The 22,175-nt window shown below is 42.2% G+C and overlaps 1 protein-coding gene across 2 annotated transcripts in view; it reads left to right on the top strand.

The window, feature by feature from the left end:
• Positions 1 to 10,128: 10,128 nt before the first annotated feature.
• ttc12 (tetratricopeptide repeat domain 12) overlaps positions 10,129 to 22,175 on the top strand; it is a 42,374-nt gene continuing 30,327 nt past the window's right edge. For both annotated transcript variants that reach the window (XM_046294917.1, XM_046294916.1), the window contains exons 1-3: positions 10,129 to 10,319; positions 17,317 to 17,486; positions 17,730 to 17,760. In XM_046294917.1, the coding sequence (XP_046150873.1) occupies positions 10,265 to 10,319; positions 17,317 to 17,486; positions 17,730 to 17,760 (256 nt within the window). In that variant the 5' untranslated portion in view covers positions 10,129 to 10,264. The remainder of the gene's footprint in view (positions 10,320 to 17,316; positions 17,487 to 17,729; positions 17,761 to 22,175) is intronic.

Here is a 22,175-nt window from a genome sequence, read left to right as displayed (position 1 = left end):
AAGTCAGTTAAGAACATTAAGAACAAATTCTTATTTACAATGACGGCTCACCCTGGCCAAACCTGCTGTTTTTATTCTTTAGAACTGGAACCACCATCTGAAGCTAGCCAGCTAACTGGCTATATAGCTAGTAGTCAGTTAGCCACTGCTAGCGGTCTTCACTGTAACTCGAACACCAGCCAGCTTCAGCTCGGTCAATACATGCCAGTCTGCACAGCACGACCCAGAGCATATCAGACTGCTTTTTCACTACCACATCACCGGATTCCTACCGCAAGCTCTGGACCACTACATCGGATCATCGCAGCTAGCTATCTGCAACCTGAGTGGCTACTGCTGGCTAACGCCTATATCCTGAAGCAAGCACCAGTTAGCCTTGAGCTAGCCTCGAGCTAGGCCCATCTCCCGGCTAGCCCGAAGAGGTCTACCAGCTAATTCTTGGGCTACAATGACTCTTTTGCCAATTGACCTGGACCCTTTATTGCCGACGTAGAGCCCCGCCGATCCATCAAGACTGGTCTGACGACTTAATCGTCCGAGGAGGTTTCAACAGGCTTTTCCGTTGCGACGTCGCTGAAGACCCATCTGTTAGCCCCGGCCCGCTAGCATTATGAATCAACGTGCTTCCAGCTTGCCTAGCATAGTAGCAACTACCGAATGGTTCCCTGACTCACCTATTGCTGCTCATTGGACCCTATGATCACTCGGCTACACATGCCTCTCCCTAATGTCAATATGCCTTGTCCAGTGCTTAGGTTAGTTATTATTGCTTTATTTCACTGTAGAGCCCCCAGCCCCACCCAGCATGCCTTAGATAGCTCTTTTGCGCTTTCATCGTCACTCAATGCCTAGGTTTACCTCCATTATACTCACATCCTACCATACCCTTCTCTGTACATTATGCCCTGAATCTATTATACCACGCCTAGAAATCGTCTCCTTTTATTCTGTTCCCAAAACGCTAGACGACCAGTTCTTATAGCCTTTAGCCGTACCCTTATCATACTCCTCCTCTGTTCCTCTAGTGATGTAGAGGTTAACCCAGGCCCTGTAGCCTCCAGCACCACACCTGTTCTCCAGGCGCCGTCATTTGTTGACTTCTGTAACTGTAAAACCCTTGGTTTCATGCATATTAACATCAGAAGTCTCCTCCCTAAGTTTGTTTCATTCACTGCTTTAGCACACTCCGTCAACGCTGATGTCCTAGCCATGTCTGAATCCATACAAAAATTCTGAAATTTCCATTCCCAACTACAACATCTTCTGACAAGACAGAACTGCCAAAGGGGGTGGAGTTGCAATCTACTGCAGAGATGATCAGGCATACCACTGTTGTGTTGTCAGCCAACTTAATGATGGTTTTAGAGTTCTGTTTGGCCATACAGTCAAGGGTGAACAGGGGGTACAGGAGGGGACTATGCAAGCACCCCTGAGGGGCTCCCGGGTTGAGGGTCAGCATGGAGGATGTGTTGTTGCCTACTCTCACCACCTGGGGGCAGACAGTCATGAAGTCCAGGATCCAGTTGAAGAGCGAGGTGTTCAGTCCCAGGTTACTGAGCACAGTGATGAGCTTAGTGGGCACTATGTTGTGTTGAATGCCGAGCTTTAGTCAATGAACAGCATTCTCACATATGTGTTCGGTCCCGTCCAGGTGGGAGAGGGCAGTGTGAAGTGCAATAGAGATCCAAGGCGTCTGGGCTGATTGTGTTGATGTGAGCCATGACCAGCCTTTCAAAGCATTTCTTGACTACAGATGTGAGTGCTATGGGGCATTTTCCATCAAGATAGAACTGCTAAAGGGGGCGGAGTTGCAATCTGCTGTAACGAGAGCCTGCAGAGTTCTGTCATACTATCCAGGTCTGTGCCCACACATTTTGAGCTTCTACTTTCAAAATTCCACCTTTCCAGAAATAAGTCTCTCACCGTTGCCGCTTGTTATAGACCCGCCTGTGCCCTGGACACCATATGGGAATTGAATGCCCCTCATCTATTTTCAGAGTTTGTACTGTTAGGTGACCTAAACTGGGACATGCTTAACACCCCGGCCGTCCTACAAACTAAGTTTGATGCCCTCAATCTCACACAAATTATGAAGGAACCTACCAGGTACAACCCTACATCTGTAACCATGGGCACCCTCATAGATATCATCCTGACCAACTTGCCCTCTAAATACACCTCTGCTGTCTTCAACCAGGATCTCAGAGATCACCGCCTCATTGCCTGCGTCCGTAATGGGGCCGCGGTCAAACGGCCAACCCTCATCACTGTCGAACGCTCCCTAAAACAGCGAGCAGGCCTTTCTAATCAACCTGGCCCGGATATCATGGAAGGATATTGACCTCATCCCGTCAGTAGAGGATGCCTGGTTGCTCTTTAAAAGTGCTTTCCTCGCCATCTTAAATAAGCATGCCCCGTTAAAAAAATGTAGAACTAAGAACATATGTAGTCCTTGGTTCACCCCAGACTTGATTGCCCTTGACCAGCACAAGAACATCCTGTGGCATATTGCATTAGCATCAAATAGCCCCTGCGATATGCAAATTTTCAGGCAAGTCAGGAACCAATATACACAGTCAGTTAAGAAAGCTAAGGCTAGCTTTTTCAAATAGGAATTTGCATCATTCTAAAAAGTTCTGGGACACTAAAGTCCATGGAGAATAAGAGCACCTCCTCCCAGCTGCCCACTACACTGAGGCTAGGAAACACAGTCACCACCGATAAATCTACGATAACTTATCATTTCAATTTTTTTTTTTTTTACGACTGGCCATGCTTTCCACCTGGCTACCCCTACCCTGGCCAACAGCTCTGCACCCCCCGCAGAAACTTGCCCAAGTCCCCACCACTTCTCCTTCATCCAAATACAGACAGCTGATGTTCTGAAAGAGCTGCAAAATCTGGATCCTTAAAATCAGCCGGGCTAGACAATCTGGACCCTCTCTTTCTGTGATCCAAATGATCCACCTGAAATTGCAACCTCTATTACTAGCCTGTTCAACATTTCCTTCGTATCGTCTGAGATCCCCAAAGATTGGAAATCTTGATTCCCCTTCTTCAAAGAGGAAGACACTCTAAACCCAAACTGTTATAGACCTATATCCATCCTGCCCTGCCTTTCTAAAGTCTTTAAAAGCCAAGTTAAAAAGATCACCGACCATTTCGAATCCCACCGTACCTTCTTCACTATGCAATCTGGTTTCCAAGCTGGTCATGGGTGCACCTCAGCTACACTCAAGGTCCTAAACGATATCATAACCGCCATCGATAAAAGGCAGTACTGTGCAGCCGTCTTCATCGACCTGGCCAAGGCTTTCGACTCTGTCAATCACCGCATTCTTATCGGCAGACTCAACAACCTTGGTTCCTCAGATAGAGTTCAGTCTGTCAAATCGAAGGCCCTGTTGTCCAGACCTCTGGCAGTCTCTATGGGGGTGCCACAGGGTTCAATTCTCAGGCCGACCCCTTTCTCTGTATATATCAATGATGTCGCTCTTGCTGCGGGTGATTCTCTGATACTCAGACGACACCATTCTGTATACATCTGGCCCTTCTTTTGATACTTTGTTAAGAAACCACTGTGTTAACAAACCACTTCAATGCCATACAACACTCCTTCCAGGGCCACCAACTGCTTTTAAATGCCAGTAAAACTAAATGCATACTCTTCAACCGATTGCTGCTAGCACCCACCCGCCTGACTAGCATCACTACTCCGGACGGTTCTGACTTAGAATATGTGGACAACTACAAATACCTAGGTGTCTGGTCAGACTGTAAACTATCCTTCCAGACTCACATTAAGCATCTCCAATCCCAAATTAAATCTAGAATCAGCTTCCTATTTCACATCAAAGCCTCCGTCACTCATGCTGCCAAACATACCCTCGTAAAACTGAATATCCTGCCTATCCTTGACTTCAGCGACATCATTTACAAATTAGCCTCCAACACTCTACTCAGCAAATTGGATGCAGTCTATCACAGTGCCATCCGTTTTGTCACCAAAGCCACATATACTACCCACCACTGCGACCTGTATGCTCTTGTTGGCTGGCCCTCGCTACATATTCTTCGCCAAACCCACTGGCTCCAGGTCATCTAAGTCTTTGCTAGGTAAAAACCTGTCTGTCAGGCTCACTTGTCACCATTGCAACACCCACTTGTAGCATGCGCTCCAGCAGGTATATTTCACTGGTCATCCCCAAAGCCAACACCTCTTTGGTTGCCTTTCCTTCCAGTTCTCTGCTGCCAATGACTGGAACGAATTGAAAATATCACTGAAGCTGGAGTCTTATATCTCCCTCTCTAACTTTAAGCATCAGCTGTCAGAGTAGTTTACCAATCACTGTACCTGTACACAGCTCATCTGTAAATAGCACACCCAACTACCTCATCCCCATATTGTTATTGTTATTGTTTTTTTGCTCTTTTGCACCCCAGTATCTCTACTTGCACATCATCATCTGCACATCTATACCCCCAGTGTTAATGCTAAATTGTAATTATTTCGCCTCTATGGTCTATTTTTTGCCTTATCTCCCTAATCTTACTACATTCACACACACTGTACATAGATATTTCTATTGTGTTATTGACTGTACATTTGAACATGTTCCCATGCTGTAACGTGAGGTGATAGATGAATGGCACGACAAAGGGCCTCAGGATCTCGTCACGGTATCTCTGTGCATTCAAATTGCCATCGATAAAATGCAATTGTGTTTGTTGTCTGTAGCTTATGCCATAACCACACCACCAACATGGGGCACCCTTCTCACAATGTTGACATCAGCAAACCGCACATTTTGTCATACACGCTGTCTGCCATCTGCTCGGTACAGTTGAAACCGGGATTAATCGCTAAGGGCACACATCTCCAGCGTGCCAGTGGCCATCAAAAGTGAGCATTTGCCACTGAAATCGGTTACGATGCCGATCTGCAGTCAAGTCAACACCCTGGTGAGGATGACGAGCATGCAGATGAACATCCCTGAGATAGTTTCTGACAGTTTGTGCACAAATTCTTTGGTTTTGGAAACCCACAGTTTCATCAGGTGTCCAGGTGGCTCGTCTGAGAAGATCACGCAGGTGAAAAAGCTGAATGTGGAGGTCCTGGCCTGGCATGGTTACACGTGGTCTGTGGTTGTGAGGCCAGTTGGATGTACTGTCACATTCTTTAAAATGACGTTGGAGGCGGCTTATGATAGAGAAATTAACATTCAATACTCTGCCCACACTCTGGTGGACATTCCTCCAGTCAGCATGACAACTGCATGCTCCATCAAAACTTGAGACATCTGTGGCATTGTGTTGTGTGACAAAAACGACATATTTTAGAGTAGCCTTTTATTGTCCCCAATTCAAGGTGCAGCTGTATAATGATCATGCTGTTTAATCGGATTTGCCACACCTGTCAGGTGGATGGATTATCATGGCAAAGGAGAAGTGTTCACTAACAGGGATATAAACAAATTTGTGCAACCAAATTGAGAGAAATAGGCTTTTTGTCCATATGGAGAAAAATATTTGATATTTTATTTCAGATCATTAAAAATGGGGCAAACATTTTACATGTTGCGTTTATATTTCTCTTTTTTTTATTTTGGCTCTCAATAGACCTGGATTCAAATAGTACTTCAAATCTTTCAAATGTTTTGAACGTTTGTTTGAGCCTGACTGAAGTGTCATAAGGGTGGGGTTGGCAGTTCTGTGACTATTCCGCTGGTCCCATTACACCAAGTAAGCTCAATAAAGCTAAAGAAACCAAATACTAGTTCAACCCAGGTCTGGTTCTCATCAGATGGAATAACGAATGAAGGCTGTTGTAGGCTACAGTTGCTCTTACAAACAAAAAGTGTTCCTTGGTGAGTATATTCAGGACTGGAGTTGCGTGCCGATGAGAACTATGAACAACCCACACATGCATCCTTTTGGGCTTGTCTGGTTCTCATTAACATTCCAAATGTAATACAGGAACGCATTCAGGCTGTTTCAAGTCACTCTACTAACTCCAGCCTAGCAAGAGATGCAGGAAGAAGACAAAATTCTAAAATAATATGTATTGTTTTTGTGATATATTAATTTATTAATTTTAAATAAATTATTCCCAGCGTGGATTAACAATTTAGGAAAGATGATATTACACTATCAAACAAAAACGTTCAGTGGTTCCCAACCAGGGGTACACTCCTACCCACAGAGTGTACTGAAAAAGACTCATGAGCTCATAGGGTTACTGGTAAAGTGCATATGAGGGAGTGCTTCAGCTGTACTCCAGGCAGAGCCAAATTCAGTTGGTGGTACAGTAACCGAAAAAGCTTGGGAACCACTGGTCTAATTAAATTAAAACCAAAAGGTGGGTTATATAACCGAGCAGATGTTTTTTTGTGTGTGTGCAGCAATGCCACTGATTCACAATACAGTGCATAGTTAGATGATTGCCAACATGGTTTGGGCCAATTAGTAAATGCCACCCTCTAGTGTTCGCTGAAGACACTGCTGAGGCACAGCGGCTTTTTGAAGAGACTACAATGGTGTAGACAAGTACCTTTATTATGGAGTAATAATGAGAACAGAAAATAATGAGTGTTTTACCATAATGTAGCCTGGGTACTAATGATGCGCGGGTCAGCTGTTTGTTCTCCCGCACCCACCCGCAATTGCTAATAAGCCAAAGTTAAAATCTCAGGCCCACACCCGACCCTAAGCTGCAAATATGGAAGATGTGCTGTACAGTTCCCTTTTTTCTCTTGAACATTTATAGAACAATGACATTGTTCTTCAACATTGATTCATTTATTTGGCGCGCGCACAGTTAGGCCCTAAAGCTTAGGCTTACTCACTAATGCCAGATAAAAAATAATAAAATAAAAACCTCAATGTAGCCTAGAAATATGAATTGCACAAGAAATATACATGATTTATGGGTCTTTTAATAATGCATTGTTTTCTCTTTATTCAACCCGTCCTCCACCCACACAATATTTCATGACCTTAACCTGCCCGCCCCGCGAGGCAGGGATGACAATTGGGTCTTGACAAAAGAAAATACAGTATCATGATAAGAACACACTCTGTGAGTATGGAGCACAAGCGCTGGTCTGTTAATTGTTTGCAGGGCATTTGTTTACACTGGGGCTCGGTTAGGGGCACAGCTGGTCCTCATCAGGGCTGGTCTGGGCTGATGTGTTGTATGAAGTTGTAAAAAGAAAACATTTGCAGCCCTAGGAATGCAATGGGCAAAAGATGGTCCAAAAAACATATCCTCCTTTTTCATGCTGCGGTGAGTTTTAGTGCAATAATAATGATGCCCAACACAAGTACAACGATGTTGAGGATTTTGGCTATCCTGGACGGCTTTTTATTTTTATTTGATAGGGCCATAAGTAAACAAGAAAATGCACATTCAGAGGTGGCGCTTCTAGTGGCCGGTGATTTTTATGCAGGGAAACTGAAATCTGTTTTTACCTAATTTTTACCAGCCTGTCACCTGTGCAACTAGAAGCAACAAAACTCTAGATCACCTTTACCCCACACACAGAAACTCATACAACTCTCTCTGTTGAGAGTGATCCATGGCAAAAAGCCTCCAGTGATGATCAGTGGCACGAAGCCTCCAGAGACGGTCTCCAGTCCGGAGTCTCCAGCGACGGCCTCCAGTCCGGAGCCTCCAGCGACGGCCTCCAGTCCTGAGCCTCCAGCGACGGCCTCCAGTCCGGAGCCTCCAGCGACGGTCCCCAGTCCGGGGCCCGCAACGAGGGTCCCCAGGCCAGGGCCCGCAATGAGGGTCCCCGCACGGAGGCGCCACCAAAGTGGGGTGAGCCAGAGGTGGAGCGGGGTCTACGTCCCGCACCAGAGCCGCCACCGCGGATAGATGCCCACCTGGACCCTCCCCTATAGGTTCAGGTTTTGTGGCCTTGGAGGGGGGGGGGGGGGGTACGACGGCCGTGACATTAACATTCACAAGGCCGTATGGCCAGACGGATTACCAGGACGCTTACTCAGAGCATGTGTCTTCACTGACATTTTCAATTTCTCCCTGACCCAGTCTGTAATAGTAAAGTCCCTTTTGCCCAAGAATGCCTTTTTAAAAACATGGCTGATATGGCTGACTTGTTTAAACAAATGTGGTTTCTACTGACAATTGAGATGTACAAACTATGGAATAACAATCCATAATTTTGATTAAGATATTAATGAGTGAGCAAGGACGGATGTAGTCAATATAACTATTTGTTCAGCATTTTTTAAATGTACAGCGACAGAATTCAGAACATGGGACCTTCTTACAGTATTCTCCCAGTACACAAAGTCCGAACTGTAGGATAAATAAAGGGGACATATAAGCAAACAATTCTCTGGATTTATGGTGCTTCAAGAGAACGGTGAACTCTGAAAAAAGGTTGAATCATGATGTCAGTGATCTTCAAGTGGGCACACTAGAAAGAAGCCTGAGTTCCCGACTTGGAATTTCGAGTTTGATGGCCGTATTTTCCCAGTCAGTGACTTCCCAGTTGCTTTGGACTCACTGAAGTCTGAGATTTCAGAGTTTCCAGTTGTTTTGAACATTGCAGAAGTCATGCTGGATTGACAACACGGCCAATGTATTCAACCTGTTATGGCTCATGGTGTTAAATGTGTATCCTTTTAAGCCTGGAAAAGAGACCGTTAAACCCAGACTTTGACCACACACCCACTCAACTGAATAGTAGGCTAGTGATTGCTTTACCATGCTTGCCACTGATTCCTTCCAAATCACTCATTGTTGAATTTGTGATTCCAACTTGTTGTGTAATTTTTGTGTCTAATGGCCGAAAAGCAGCGATAGGTTTTATCTATAATTCCTCTTCATAATTTCTCTTCATAAGACAAGGATTAAAAAAGATTTGCCAGTAGATTGTCGACTTGATTCATGATGATGACTGCTAACTTGCTAGCTAAGATTTTGAAAGTATGATGCTGACTTGATCAGTCAAATCAAAGCTACGGTAGATGTAACGGGATTTGATGCCATTTTATCTGTGGCCAATGACCTTGAGCCTTCTTGGATGGGTATTTCTAATGTAACTCTATAGCAGCACCCAAGGGGCTTGAATTTCTTTAGCTCTACCCATAAATTTTGCGGTGACGTAGTGTCCCCATGAGTAACAGAACACTGAGCCAATCACGGCGCAACTAGAGAATATTACCAAACCCTATGCTCCATATTTTCCGCTGACTGCCCCACAACTACAGAAAGCACTGAGCAAGCCTGAAACACCTACATTTTGGAGCTACCTTACTCAAAAAGCAAAAAAGAGACCATGTTTGTATGCAGCTTTATTAACTCAATTATTATTATTATTCAATTTGTTGCAGGCTGATATGTGACACGTATTAATGCCAAAATAACATGCAAAAATGAATGACGGGTTGCCACTGCAAATAAGTGGTGGTGATTGGGGATCAACAGGCCTTTATTCCGTGGTTGTTTTAATTTAATAAACTCAGATTCAAAATAATCCTTCCCAGCAGAATCAGGTTTAATTACTCACCTGGGTGGTACTATTCAGTAAATTGATAATCTGTCTTTCTAAAATATTGACTACTTTGCTGTGATGCATAATCCGGTTCCAGTAGATATTATTCATTTAAAATTATAGAATGACCGAGTACCATGGTGCAATTATGCTACATGATAAAAATGCATGCTTGTAATAGTACAATTTAGGGTACAATAGGTGGACATCACTCCATTTGAAGAACTTTTAGTAAACTGTGCACATTTTCAATACCCCTGAAAATCTCATGGCGGCACTCTTGGTCTTTTTGTGTTCAGATACTGCTGTAAATGGTCCATTAATGAACCGAAGAGTTGACTGAAATAAGGGTGAGCTTGTGCTCTCCAGCGGGGTGGCAGTGGCAAGCACTCTCTGCTATATGACTGGAGCTGTTGTCACAGGCCTAATATACTGTATCAAGCTTTTATATATTTGTTTTTGGAAAATGTAGTTAAGGTGCTGCACGGGATATTGAACGCTTCGAAACCACACACGCCCCTACTTAGAGCACGTGACCTTTAGAAATCCAAAACCCACTTGGAAGAAAAAAAAGTTTACCGTTACCATAGTTACAGGTACACTACACACTCAAATCAAGAGGAATAGTAAAGATTGACTGCCACAACTATTGTAGCTACAGTAGCTAGCTAAACAAATAAAATACCTCGTTTCCTTGGTATTGCATAATCTCCGTTTAGCAGATTACTTGTAAACAAATCAACATGACAAAAGAGTTCGAGGATTTTGAGAGTTTCTTGAAGAATGTTGATGAAATAAGTAAGTACTGTACCAGCACCACCACCAGTTATTCATCCACAGTAACGTTAGCTAGCTGGCGTTAGGTACGTGTGCGTTCGGGTTTGAAGCCAGCTAGCTTGCTATAGAGTACCAGCTACTAGCAACTAGCTGTGTGTGAAATTTGTTAGGGACAGATACAGTCAAGTCATTTTAGCTGACTGTTCTGGTGAAAGACATAAGACCAATGTAGTTGGCTAACGTTAGCTCTAACTTTAAAATGCTGTATCTAACGTTAGCTAGCTAGCATCTAGGCTTTCAGGTCGGTCAGTAGCCTAATTTCTGGAAAGCAGTGGCGGCCAATGCCGTTTATGATGCGGGAGGACGATTTTATCTTCTATTACAGCATGTTGGATGACTGTCATTCACATTCCATGCACCCAGTTCAATGAAACAGAGATTTATGCTACTACATGATACTAGAATTTTCCCTATACCTATCATGAAGTTGATACAACCCAGTTTATGAATTAACGTTTACAACGTAGGTGCACACAGGTAGAGAGAAACATTTTAGATGATAGACAGTGACACATGCAATACCCCCTTGCACACTCTTGTCTGCATCTAGCTTATCTAGGGTGTGTTGGTCAAATTCAGGTATTTGTATCCCTGTTTTGTTTGCTTCCATTTAAGAAACGTTTTTCAACAGAATCCGTGGAATGAATACACCCCTGAGCATGCATAGACACAGTTCACTTTCATAGCAGCCACGTTGTAGTCCTTCTAGCCTGTAGTCATTCTAATTGTTGTCATTCATCAGCTGTATGTGACCATGCAAAACAACCTTCCAAGCCAAACCATGTCATAACTGCTACACACAGCCTGCATCGTTGTCCCCATATTAGCTAACGTCCTAGTCAACATAGCTAATATAACTAATGCCTTATTAATGCTACAATCATTCAGTAATGTTACAGTACAGAGTCAGTAAGCAGTTACACCGGTGGGCCCTGGTGGTAAGAAATTAATACAACCAAAAGCTTACTTTGACTTGGAAGAGTTCCAGTGTTGTGTTGGACAGTCATAGCCAGCTAGCAAACATAGCATCCCTCTGTTTGAGCTAGGTGTTTGAGTAACTAAACTAGCTAGCTGCATTTGATAGCTAAGTAATTAAGTGAAACTGAAAGTTAAAAAATGACTCTCGCTCTCCTTCATTTTTGAAGAAATACATTTATTGATAACTGTTGGCTTTCTATCTCTTTGAGGCAACTACTCACCACATTGTATAAACTGCAGTGCTAGCTAGCAGTAGCTTATGCTTTTAGTGCTATATTCATTGTACTCTGATCCTTTGATTGGGTGGACAACATGTCAGTTGATGCTGCAAGAGCTCTGGTAGGTTGGAGGACGTCCTCTGGAAGTAGTCATAATTACTGTGTAAGTCTATGGAAGGGGGGAGAACCAAGAGCCTCCTAGGTTTTGTATTGTAGTCAATGTACCAAGATGAGGAGGCTACTGTAGCCCTTCATTGCAAAACAGTGTGTTTTAATAAATTATTTGGTGACGTGAATATATTTAGTATAGTTTTATCTAAAAAAGGATAACCTTTTCAATGTTTTACAATTTTTATTTGTATGAAATTCACTGAGGAGGATGGTCCTCCCCTTCCACCTCTGAAGAGCCCCCACTGATGGAAAGACAGCTCAACCACTTAGCCTATCTACTTTTTGGACTTGAATGCCAAAACATTCAGGAGATGGATGTAACAGTATTACTTTAGACCGTCCCCTCGCCCATACCCGGGCGCGAACCAGGGACCCTCTGCACACATCAACAACAGTCACCCTCGAAGCATCGTTACCCATCGCTCCACAAAAGCCATGGCCCTTGCAGAGCAAGGGGAACTATTACTTCAAGGTCTCAGAGCAAGTGACGTCACCGATTGAAACGCTATTTCGCGCGCACCGCTAACTAAGCTAGCCGTTTCACATCCGTTACATGGAGGTGCTCAAAGTTGACCCATTTTGCATAACCCACCAAAAGCACCATACCATGAGACATCCATGATGTCTTCATAGCAGTATACTTTTTTTTACATTAGTTAAAAGCTTACAAACTGGGTTGTCAAACAATTTAATCATTTCTAGAAATCCACGTAAACCCATATTTTTTTCTCTCCGTTTTCGCATATGTTGCAGTTTGGACACTAATTTACATTTCATGTGTTGTGCCCACCATCGTTTGAGACACAACATACTCTTGAATACAGATGATGTCAAATAGGATCTAAGCTACAACATACGCGATAATTTTTTTTATCAGAGTTTCTGCATTTTTAGGGAATTTGTTAAATGTATTTTTAAAAACCAAATCAAATCAAGAATCAAAATTTTTTATTTGTCACATACACATGGTTAGCAGATGTTAATGCGAGTGTAGCGAAATGCTTGTGCTTCTAGTTCCGAGAATGCAGTAATAACCAACAAGTAATCTAACTAACAATTCCAAAACTACTGTCTTATACACAGTGTAAGGGGATAAAGAATATGTACATAAAGATATATGAATGAGTGATGGTACAGAGCAGCATAGGCAAGATACAGTAGATGGTATCGAGTGCAGTATATACATATGAGATGAGTATGTAAACAAAGTGGCATAGTTAAAGTGGCTAGTGATACATGTATTACATAAGGATGCAGTAGATGATATAGAGTACAGTATATACGTATGCATATGAGATTAATAATGTAGGGTATGTTAACATTATATTAGGTAGCATTGTTTAAAGTGGCTAGTGATATATTGTACATCATTTCCCAAAAATTCCCATTATTAAAGTGGCTGGAGTTGAGTCAGTGTCAGTGTGTTGGCAGCAGCCACTCAATGTTAGTGGTGGCTGTTTAACAGTCTGATGGCCTTGAGATAGAAGCTGTTTTTCAGTCTCTCGGTCCCAGCTTTGATGCACCTGTACTGACCTCGCCTTCTGGATGATAGTGGGGTGAACAGGCAGTGGCTCGGGTGGTTGTTGTCCTTGATGATCTTTATGGCCTTCCTATAACATCGGGTGGTGTAGGTGTCCTGGAGGGCAGGTAGTTTGTCCCCGGTGATGCGTTGTGCAGACCTCAGTACCCTCTGGAGAGCCTTACGGTAGTGGGCGGAGCAGTTGCCGTACCAGGCGGTGATACAGCCCGCCAGGATGCTCTCGATTGTGCATCTGTAGAAGTTTGTGAGTGCTTTTGGTGACAAGCCGAATTTCTTCAGCCTCCTGAGGTTGAAGAGGCGCTGCTGCGCCTTCTTCACGACGCTGTCTGTGTGAGTGGACCAATTCAGTTTGTCTGTGATGTGTATGCCGAGGAACTTAAAACTTACTACCCTCTCCACTACTGTTCCATCGATGTGGATAGGGGGGTGTTCCCTCTGCTGTTTCCTGAAGTCCACAATCATCTCCTTAGTTTTGTTGACGTTGAGTGTGAGGTTATTTTCCTGACACCACACTCCGAGGACCCTCACCTCCTCCCTGTAGGCCGTCTCGTCGTTGTTGGTAATCAAGCCTACCACTGTTGTGTCGTCCGCAAACTTGATGATTGAGTTGGAGGCGTGCGTGGCCACGCAGTCGTGGGTGAACAGGGAGTACAGGAGAGGGCTCAGAACGCACCCTTGTGGGGCACCAGTGTTGAGGATCAGCGGGGTGGAGATGTTGTTGCCTACCCTCACCACCTGGGGGCGGCCTGTCAGGAACTCCAGTACCCAGTTGCACAGGGCGGGGTCGAGACCCAGGGTCTCGAGCTTGATGACGAGCTTGGAGGGTACTATGGTGTTGAATGCTGAGCTGTAGTCGATGAACAGCATTCTCACATAGGTATTCCTCTTGTCCAGATGGGTTAGGGCAGTGTGCAGTGTGGTTGAGATTGCATCGTCTGTGGACCTATTTGGGCGGTAAGCAAATTGGAGTGGGTCTAGGGTGTCAGGTAGGGTGGAGGTGATTTGGTCCTTGACTCGTCTCTCAAAGCACTTCATGATGACGGAAGTGAGTGCTACGGGTGGTAGCCGTTTAGCTCAGTTACCTTAGCTTTCTTGGGAACAGGAATAATGGTGGCCCTCTTGAAGCATGTGGGAACAGCAGACTGGTATAGGGATTGATTGAATATGTCCGTAAACACACCGGCCAGCTGGTCTGCGCATGCTCTGAGGGCATATATTAAGACAATTATAATAATTCAAGAAATTATCAAATAGTTCGTCAACCAACTTTTGTAAGCGTTTAAATGAAATCAAACTCAACTGTTTATATTTTTCAGTGATGGAGACATGAATTTCTCATGGTATGCAAAATAAAGCAACGTTGGTCCCTTCTGAATATTTTGGCATTCACGTCCAAAAAGTAACTTTCTGACCACTTCTACCATGAGCAAATATGTATGGTAAGTTTTGTTTAATTCAAAAAGGGTGCAGTAAAGAAGTGATTGAAATTAAATGGAAAGCCTAATTTGTTTTCCCTTTATTTGTTTATTCCTGATAGGGTATTGTCTACAATAGCTAGATAGCTACTTTAGATTAGTGAGGCACACAGTCATTTCAGGTTAATGCAATGATAAAGAATAGTCTACTGCTGAAGGCAGGCTACAACCTAAAACTTTACCAAGGAAGACCTAAGGTGTTCATGTATAAATTCAGACAATAACAGGGATTATGGGAGTGGTACTAAGTGAATAAAGCAGGTCAACCATTTCCAGAGGAGTGTATTTCACCCAAATTACAAAATGTCACTGGTTTCCTTACTCTGTAAGCAGTATATACAGTGTATCTTACCTTGTCTGAGTGCTTACAGGGAAAGAAACCAAAATGTAATTTTGTCATTTGGGTGGACTATCCCTTTAATCTGTGTGATCTCGCTCTCTGTGGCCGATGCGAGTACATTTTTTAAACAAGCCAACACTCGCAAGGCTGCCGGACAACACAACGGTGCCTTTTCCCCCTCAGGAGGCTGACAAGATTTAGCATGGGCCCTTGGATCCTCAAAAAGTTCTACATCTGCTCCGTTGAGAGCATCTTGACTGACTGCATCACCGTTTGGTATGGCAAATGCATTGCGCTCGACCGCAACGTGCTACAGAGGATGGTGCAGACAGCCCAGTACATCACTGGGTCTGAGCTCCCTGCCAGCCAGGACCTCTGTATCAGCCTTGGTTTCTCAAATGACTACCTCGCCTGATTCACCAACTACTTCTCAGATAGAGTTCAGTGTGTCAAATCGGAGGGCCCATTGTCCAGACCTCTTGGCAGTCTCCATGGGGGTGCCACAAGGTTCAATTCTCGGGCTGACTCTTTTCTCTGTATACATCAATGATGTCGCTTTTGATTCTCTGATCCACCTCTACGCAGACGACACCATTCTGTATAATTCTGGCCCGTCTTTGGACACTGTGTTATCAAACCTCCAGACGAGCTTCAATGACATACATTGACATTCAATGCCTGCCCGTCTAGCATCACTACTCTGGACGGTTCTGACGTAGAATATGTGGACAACTACAAATACCTAGGTGTCTGGTTAGACTGTAAACTCTCCTTCCAGACTCACATTAAGCATCTCCAATCCTAAACTAAATCGTGAATCAGCTTCCTATTTTGCAACAAAGCATCCTTCTGCGCTTCAGCACTGGTCATCCCCAAAGCCAACTCCTCTGGCCGCCTTTCCTTCCAGTTCTCTGCTGCCAATGACTGGAACGAATTGCAAATATCACTGAAGATGGAGTCTTATATCTCCCTCACTAACTTTAGCTGTCAGAGCAGCTTACCGAGCAGCTTACCGATCATTGCACCCGTACACAGCCCATTTGTAAGTAGCCCACCCAACTACCTCATCCCCACCCAACTACCTCACCCCAGTATCTCTACTTGCCCATTCATCTTCTGCACATCTATCACTCCAGTATTAATACTAAATTGTAATTATTTAGCCACTATGGCCTATTTATTGCCCTACCTCCCTAATCTTACTACATTTGCATACACTGTATATAGATTTTTCTATTGTGTTATTGACTGTACGTTTGTTTATCCCATGTGTAACTCTGTGTTGTTTGTGTCACACTGCTTTGCTTTATCTTGGCCAGGTCGCAGTTGTAAATGAGAACATGGCCTACCTGGTTAAATATTTTTTTTTTTATAAAATCAGGCGGTGTCGGAGGAAGGCGTGAAAAATGACCAAAGAATCCAGCCACCCAAGCCATATACTGTTCTCTCTGCTACTGTCTGGCAAACGGTACCTCAGCATCGACTCTCGGACCAACAGGCTCCGAGACAGCTTTTACCCCATATCCATAAGACTGCTATATAGTTAATTAAATGGTTACCCGTTCAATTTGCACTGACCCTATCTTGCAGTGACTATGCACACTCACAAGTCTATACAGTACATACACGTTACACACTCATACAAAAGCTCCACACATTCACATACATTACATACATGCACACACATACAGTACATGTAGATAACACACACACACACACACACACACACACACACACACACACACACACACACACACACACACACACACACACACACACACACACACACACACACACACACACACACACACACACACACACACACACACACACACACACACACACACACACACACACACACACACACACTTTTACAGTCATTACATGCTGCTGCTCCTCTGTTCTTTATTTTTACTCTTATTATTATCTATCTTGATGCCTAGTCACTTTACTCTGCCTCCATGTAAATACATACCTCAATTACCTCGTACCCCTGCACATTGATCTGGTACCGGTACTCTCTATATACTGTATATACTGTAGCTTCGTTCTTGTGTATTTTATTCCTCTCGTGTTATATATTTTTTTAAACTCTGCATCATTGGGAAGGGCTCGTAAGCAAGCATTTCACCCTAAAGACCACACCCATTCTATTCGGGGGCGTGTGACAAATCAAATGATATTTGATTGTAATCTCTTTAATTTACTCTATGTAATCTGTGATGTTCTTATACAGGCGACCTGGTCAAGGATCTGAGTTCCTCTGATGTAACGTCTCAGCAGAGAGCTGTGGAAAAGGCTGATTGCTACATAAGTACCTTGAAGGAGAAGGAGGAACCATGCAAAACCCTCCTCAACAGGACAGTGATAAACACCAATCCCTCACAACAGGCACCTGCACCGACGGTAACAGCTCAATACTCACTCTCACTCACTCTAATGACTTTTCAGATTGTATACCAATCGACTTGAGATCTTTCCTGTGGTCTGTAATAGGTTGGTTAGGTGTGCATTGTATAACAGCAGGTACATTTTTAGCATCCTTTCATTTGGTGTTTTTTTTGTCTTAGAAGTTACAGTTGAGTAATTTGATGTGACGCTGCAGAAACGTGTGTTTTTGAATATTTTTCTTCTATTCTTTTATTTCAGGGTTCACAAAATGATCCCAGTTCAAGTGCAGGTGTGTGAAGCTAAAATGGTCTCTCTTTTGCTGTGTGATGAGATTCTAAGGTTTGGGACAACTATATAAGCAATCATTTAGGAACAACTCCTTCATTTGAGCATGATGTGTAGCAGATCGGGATCTGTGCAACTCACTTCTCCGCCTGAAGTGTCTCCACTTGCGTTGACAAATAGCTAGATGTTTGGTAGCGCTACTGGGTAAGATGCTTCAGTAGGGCAGTGGTCTGTGTTTACGAGGCAGAGATCATGGGATCAAGCCTCGGTATGAGCCGAGTCAGGAGGAAGCGGTACTCGCTAAGTAAGCAGCGTAACATCCTTCACATTTGCATAAATCAAACACGAAAAGTTTGGGTAGCGTCTGGCTCTGTATACAGTACATGTATCGCAAGTTAGGATTCGTCCCTTTAAAGCGGCTATCTGCGATTTGTAAACAATGTTATTGTCAACAAACACTGTATAACCTCAAAGCACAGTTAAAAACTATCATTTTGATCTCATGGATGTTCAGTCAGTCGTTGAATCCACAGCTCTGTCTATGAATTTGAGAGTGTTTACATTTCTCCAGCCACGTCCCTCAGCTGTTTACCAAAACGCTGGCGGGACGGCCGCTTTGTTGTTCTTTGAACTGCAGATTGCCCCTTCAAGTGCTTACATGGTACTACATCATACTGCCCAGAGCACTGGGTCTTTTTAATCTGCAACTCCACCTTTAATTGTACTGTCCCTAAACATTTATTTAAACCAAATAAATAAATCCCTAAACATCAATCGGCTTTGCTCAGAATAAATACGATTCAAACCTAGTAAATTGCACCACACAGTAAATTCCAATTCAATAGCATATGAATGTCAATACCCTTGACTGGATTACCAAGATCAGACTATCAAGGTTCGGTAACAGTGTTTTATTAAATTGTAGTTTCTTTTTTGTTAGGAGTTAGATTAGCTTTAATATTGCAGATAGATTGGGGGTTCTATCAATGTAATTGTTTGCATAATTTACAATCTCCCATATGTGAAAAATATATATAATTATCTTCTTTATTCTTTTTATTTTTATTTATCCGTTATTTTACCAGGTAAGTTGACTGAGAACAGGTTGTCATTTGTAGCAACGACCTGGGGAATAGTTACTGGGGAGAGGAGGGGGGATTATTTTCCCCTAACCCATACACCCCTCCCCTAATTGGAGTAAACTAATGGACGACAATGCTTAGGCTTCTACTTCCAGCTTAATCATACTATATACATTTTACGGACACCGTATATTTTACAATAGTTCTCATTTTTTCTTTGTTTTTCTTTGTTTTTAGTCCCACCTTTCAGCTACTCTCAACCCCTCCCATCTACCTCTGCAAAACTTCCCGTTTTGATTTCTAATTACCATATATTTTTCAACCCTGCTGTAATTTTACTACGAGTATTATTATATGTGTGCTATTTGCAAGGTTTAGCTCCAGGTAAATGTTGCAATTCTTCAGCTATTCCTGAACCTATGACCAAAAGCAAACTACGTATGGGCAGTACCAAAACAATTGATTTAATGATTCTGTCTCTTTGCAGCAAATCTACAGAGCTGTGATGGTTGTATTGATTGCAAGAATTTGATATAATAATTTGAATCAGCTCACAAACCATGTGCCATGGAATCAGTAGATCAAAAATCTCTTCCCAACTATTTTGTGAACTGTATGGTGCAGCTGTTCATTTTTGATGGTACTTAAATTAAACTGGTATACTTTTTTATTTAGCATATTTTCTTTAACCAAATGTGGTCTTTAATGTAGGGTTGACTGACAGGTTCCTTATCTTCTCCCCCTTCCACTTGCCTCTTCCATTTTCACAATAATGGTGCAATCAGTTGGTTGTATATTTGGGTAGAGCAGACATTTCTATATATTTTTGTTAGCTGCATGTGTGACATAACTCCACCAGTCCAATTTATGACATCATTAACCAAGATTATAGATTTTTAGAAATGTTTTATCAGTTACTATATATGAGTTGGACCATAATATTTGTTGCAATATTTGTTGGTAGATTAAGCTGAAATTGCAACCAACTTTCTATGGCGTTTAAAAAAATAGCTGGAGATATTCTAGAGATGATTTCATTTTCAAATAACCGAAAGTGAGAGGTTGTAATCTGAATAAAGGGAAAAAGGAATTTTTTAAAACCGGGGTTAGCCATTCTTACTAATCTGCTGGAAAACCAGTTTGGATTTAATACTACTTTTGTATGACTGAAGCCTTTAGTGAGAGGTTAAATTCTTGAATATTTAATCATTTCAGCTCTCCAAATTCATATTCATTATATATGTAGGCGGGTTTAAATTTTGTCTGGCTTGCCATTCCAAATAAAGAGGAATATCTTTTGCTCATATAATTATAAAAACAAGTCATTTGGTGTAGGCAGGGCCATATGTAAGTAGGTAAACTGGGATGTGACTAAATCATTATACAGGGTAATTTGTCCACAAATACACAGGTATTTAGCTTTCCATACTAGCAAGATCTTATCGAAATTTTTGCTAACTTTCTATAAAAATGTATTGTTGTGAGATCGTTTCTTTCTTTCTTTCGGGATATGAATACAGAGTATGTCCACTTCCCCGTCAGACCATTTTATTGGTAAAATACAGGGTAGTGATTCTTTTAGTGATCCAATACGTAATATGGTAGGTACACTTATCATAGTTTGGTTGTAATCCAGAGAGGTTAGATAAATGATCTAGATCCTCTATAAGGCTGTACAGGGATACAACTTGCGGATTTAAAAGAAAACATGAGTCGTCAGCCTACAGTGACACCTTTGTTTTTAAGCCCTGGATTTCTAGCCCATTGATATTGTTGGATCCAATTTTCATAACTAACATTTCGATGGCCATAATAAATAGTAATGCCAATAGTGGACAATCTTGTTTCACTCCTCTTGACAGTTTAATACTGGGCTCCTGAGTGGCGCAGCGGTCTAGGCACTGCATCTCATTGCAAGAGGCGTCACTACAGTCCCTGGTTTGCATCCAGGCTGTATCACATCCGGTCGTGATTGGGAGTCCCATAGTGCAGTGCACAATTGGCCCTGCGTCGTCCGGGTTTGCCGGGGTAGGCCGTCATTGTAAATAAGAATTTGTTCTTAACTGACTTGCCTAGTTAAATAAAGAAAATAAATAAAAATGCTTTCTGAGAAGTAGCCATTATTTACTATTTTACACCTGGGGTTACTATACATAACTTTAACTCATTGTATAAGAGATGATCCAGAATTAAAATAGTCCATTTATATATCAATTCTAGTCTACTTTATCAAAGGTCTTTTCAAAATCAGCTACAGTATGAATACCAGTTCCGGTTTCTCAGATTTTTCATAGTTTTCTATTGTTTCCAGTACTTGTTTTATATTATCTCCACTGTATCGTCCATGTAAAAAAAACTTTCTGCTTAGGATGAATAATATCCGACAATACCTTTTCAATTCTATGCGCTATGCATTTTGCTAGAATTTTGGCATCACAACACTGAAGTGTAAGGGGCCTCCAGTTTTTTTAGGTGGATTGGATCTTTATATTTACCATCTGGTTCTTGTTTCAGTAATAGTGAAATCTGAGTATCTGATAGTCTATCATTTATATAGGAGTGGTTAAAACAGTTTAATAACGGACCTCTGAGTACATCAAAAAAAGTTTGATATACCTCAACTGGTATGCCATCTAACCCTGGAGTTTTCACAGACTTAACGGCCTTAATTGCATCAAGAAATTCCTCCTCTGTAATTTGGCTTTCACATGAGTCTTTCTGTACAGATATTAATTTTACACTATTAATACAACAAAATCCTTACAATTAACTTCAGTTAGTGGAGATGAAGGAGACCAAAACAAAAATTCATGCAGGAAGTACTTTTGTCCCCAAATTCCTTTATTTGACCTGATTTTTTATAATATATTACACTTGATCGTTCTTGAATAAGTTCCTGTAGGTCTTTTTGTTTGTCCTCAAATGTATTCTGTGCCTGTGCTTATGTTTCCAAATAATGTATCTTTCATAATCCAGTTAGTGCTCTCTAAATCCCCCCTGTGAAAAGTATATACTGTAGTCCCCAATTCAATTGTAATTAATTTCAATTGCTTCTGCTTCTCACATGGTTCTCTTCTGTGCCTAGTGTAAAATTGAATATCTGTACACGTACTGTACTCAGGTACAAAGAGTGGAATAGAGTCAATCCCAAAGGTTTCCCATCGTATTTAATATCATTTAGTGCAAAGTTTAGTGCAACTCCAAGAATGAACTACTATGTTACCAGCTGACCACTAATGATCCACAAATGTTCTTCTCATTAAGGCATTATCTAATTTCACCGTTTAGAAATGTAGAGTTTTTACATTCCAAATGAAACACTCGTTTAAGAACATTG

The sequence above is a fragment of the Oncorhynchus gorbuscha genome, linkage group LG13, assembly GCF_021184085.1.
Source record: "Oncorhynchus gorbuscha isolate QuinsamMale2020 ecotype Even-year linkage group LG13, OgorEven_v1.0, whole genome shotgun sequence".
Lineage (NCBI taxonomy): Eukaryota > Metazoa > Chordata > Actinopteri > Salmoniformes > Salmonidae > Oncorhynchus > Oncorhynchus gorbuscha.
This window is presented reverse-complemented; position numbering and strand designations above follow the sequence as displayed.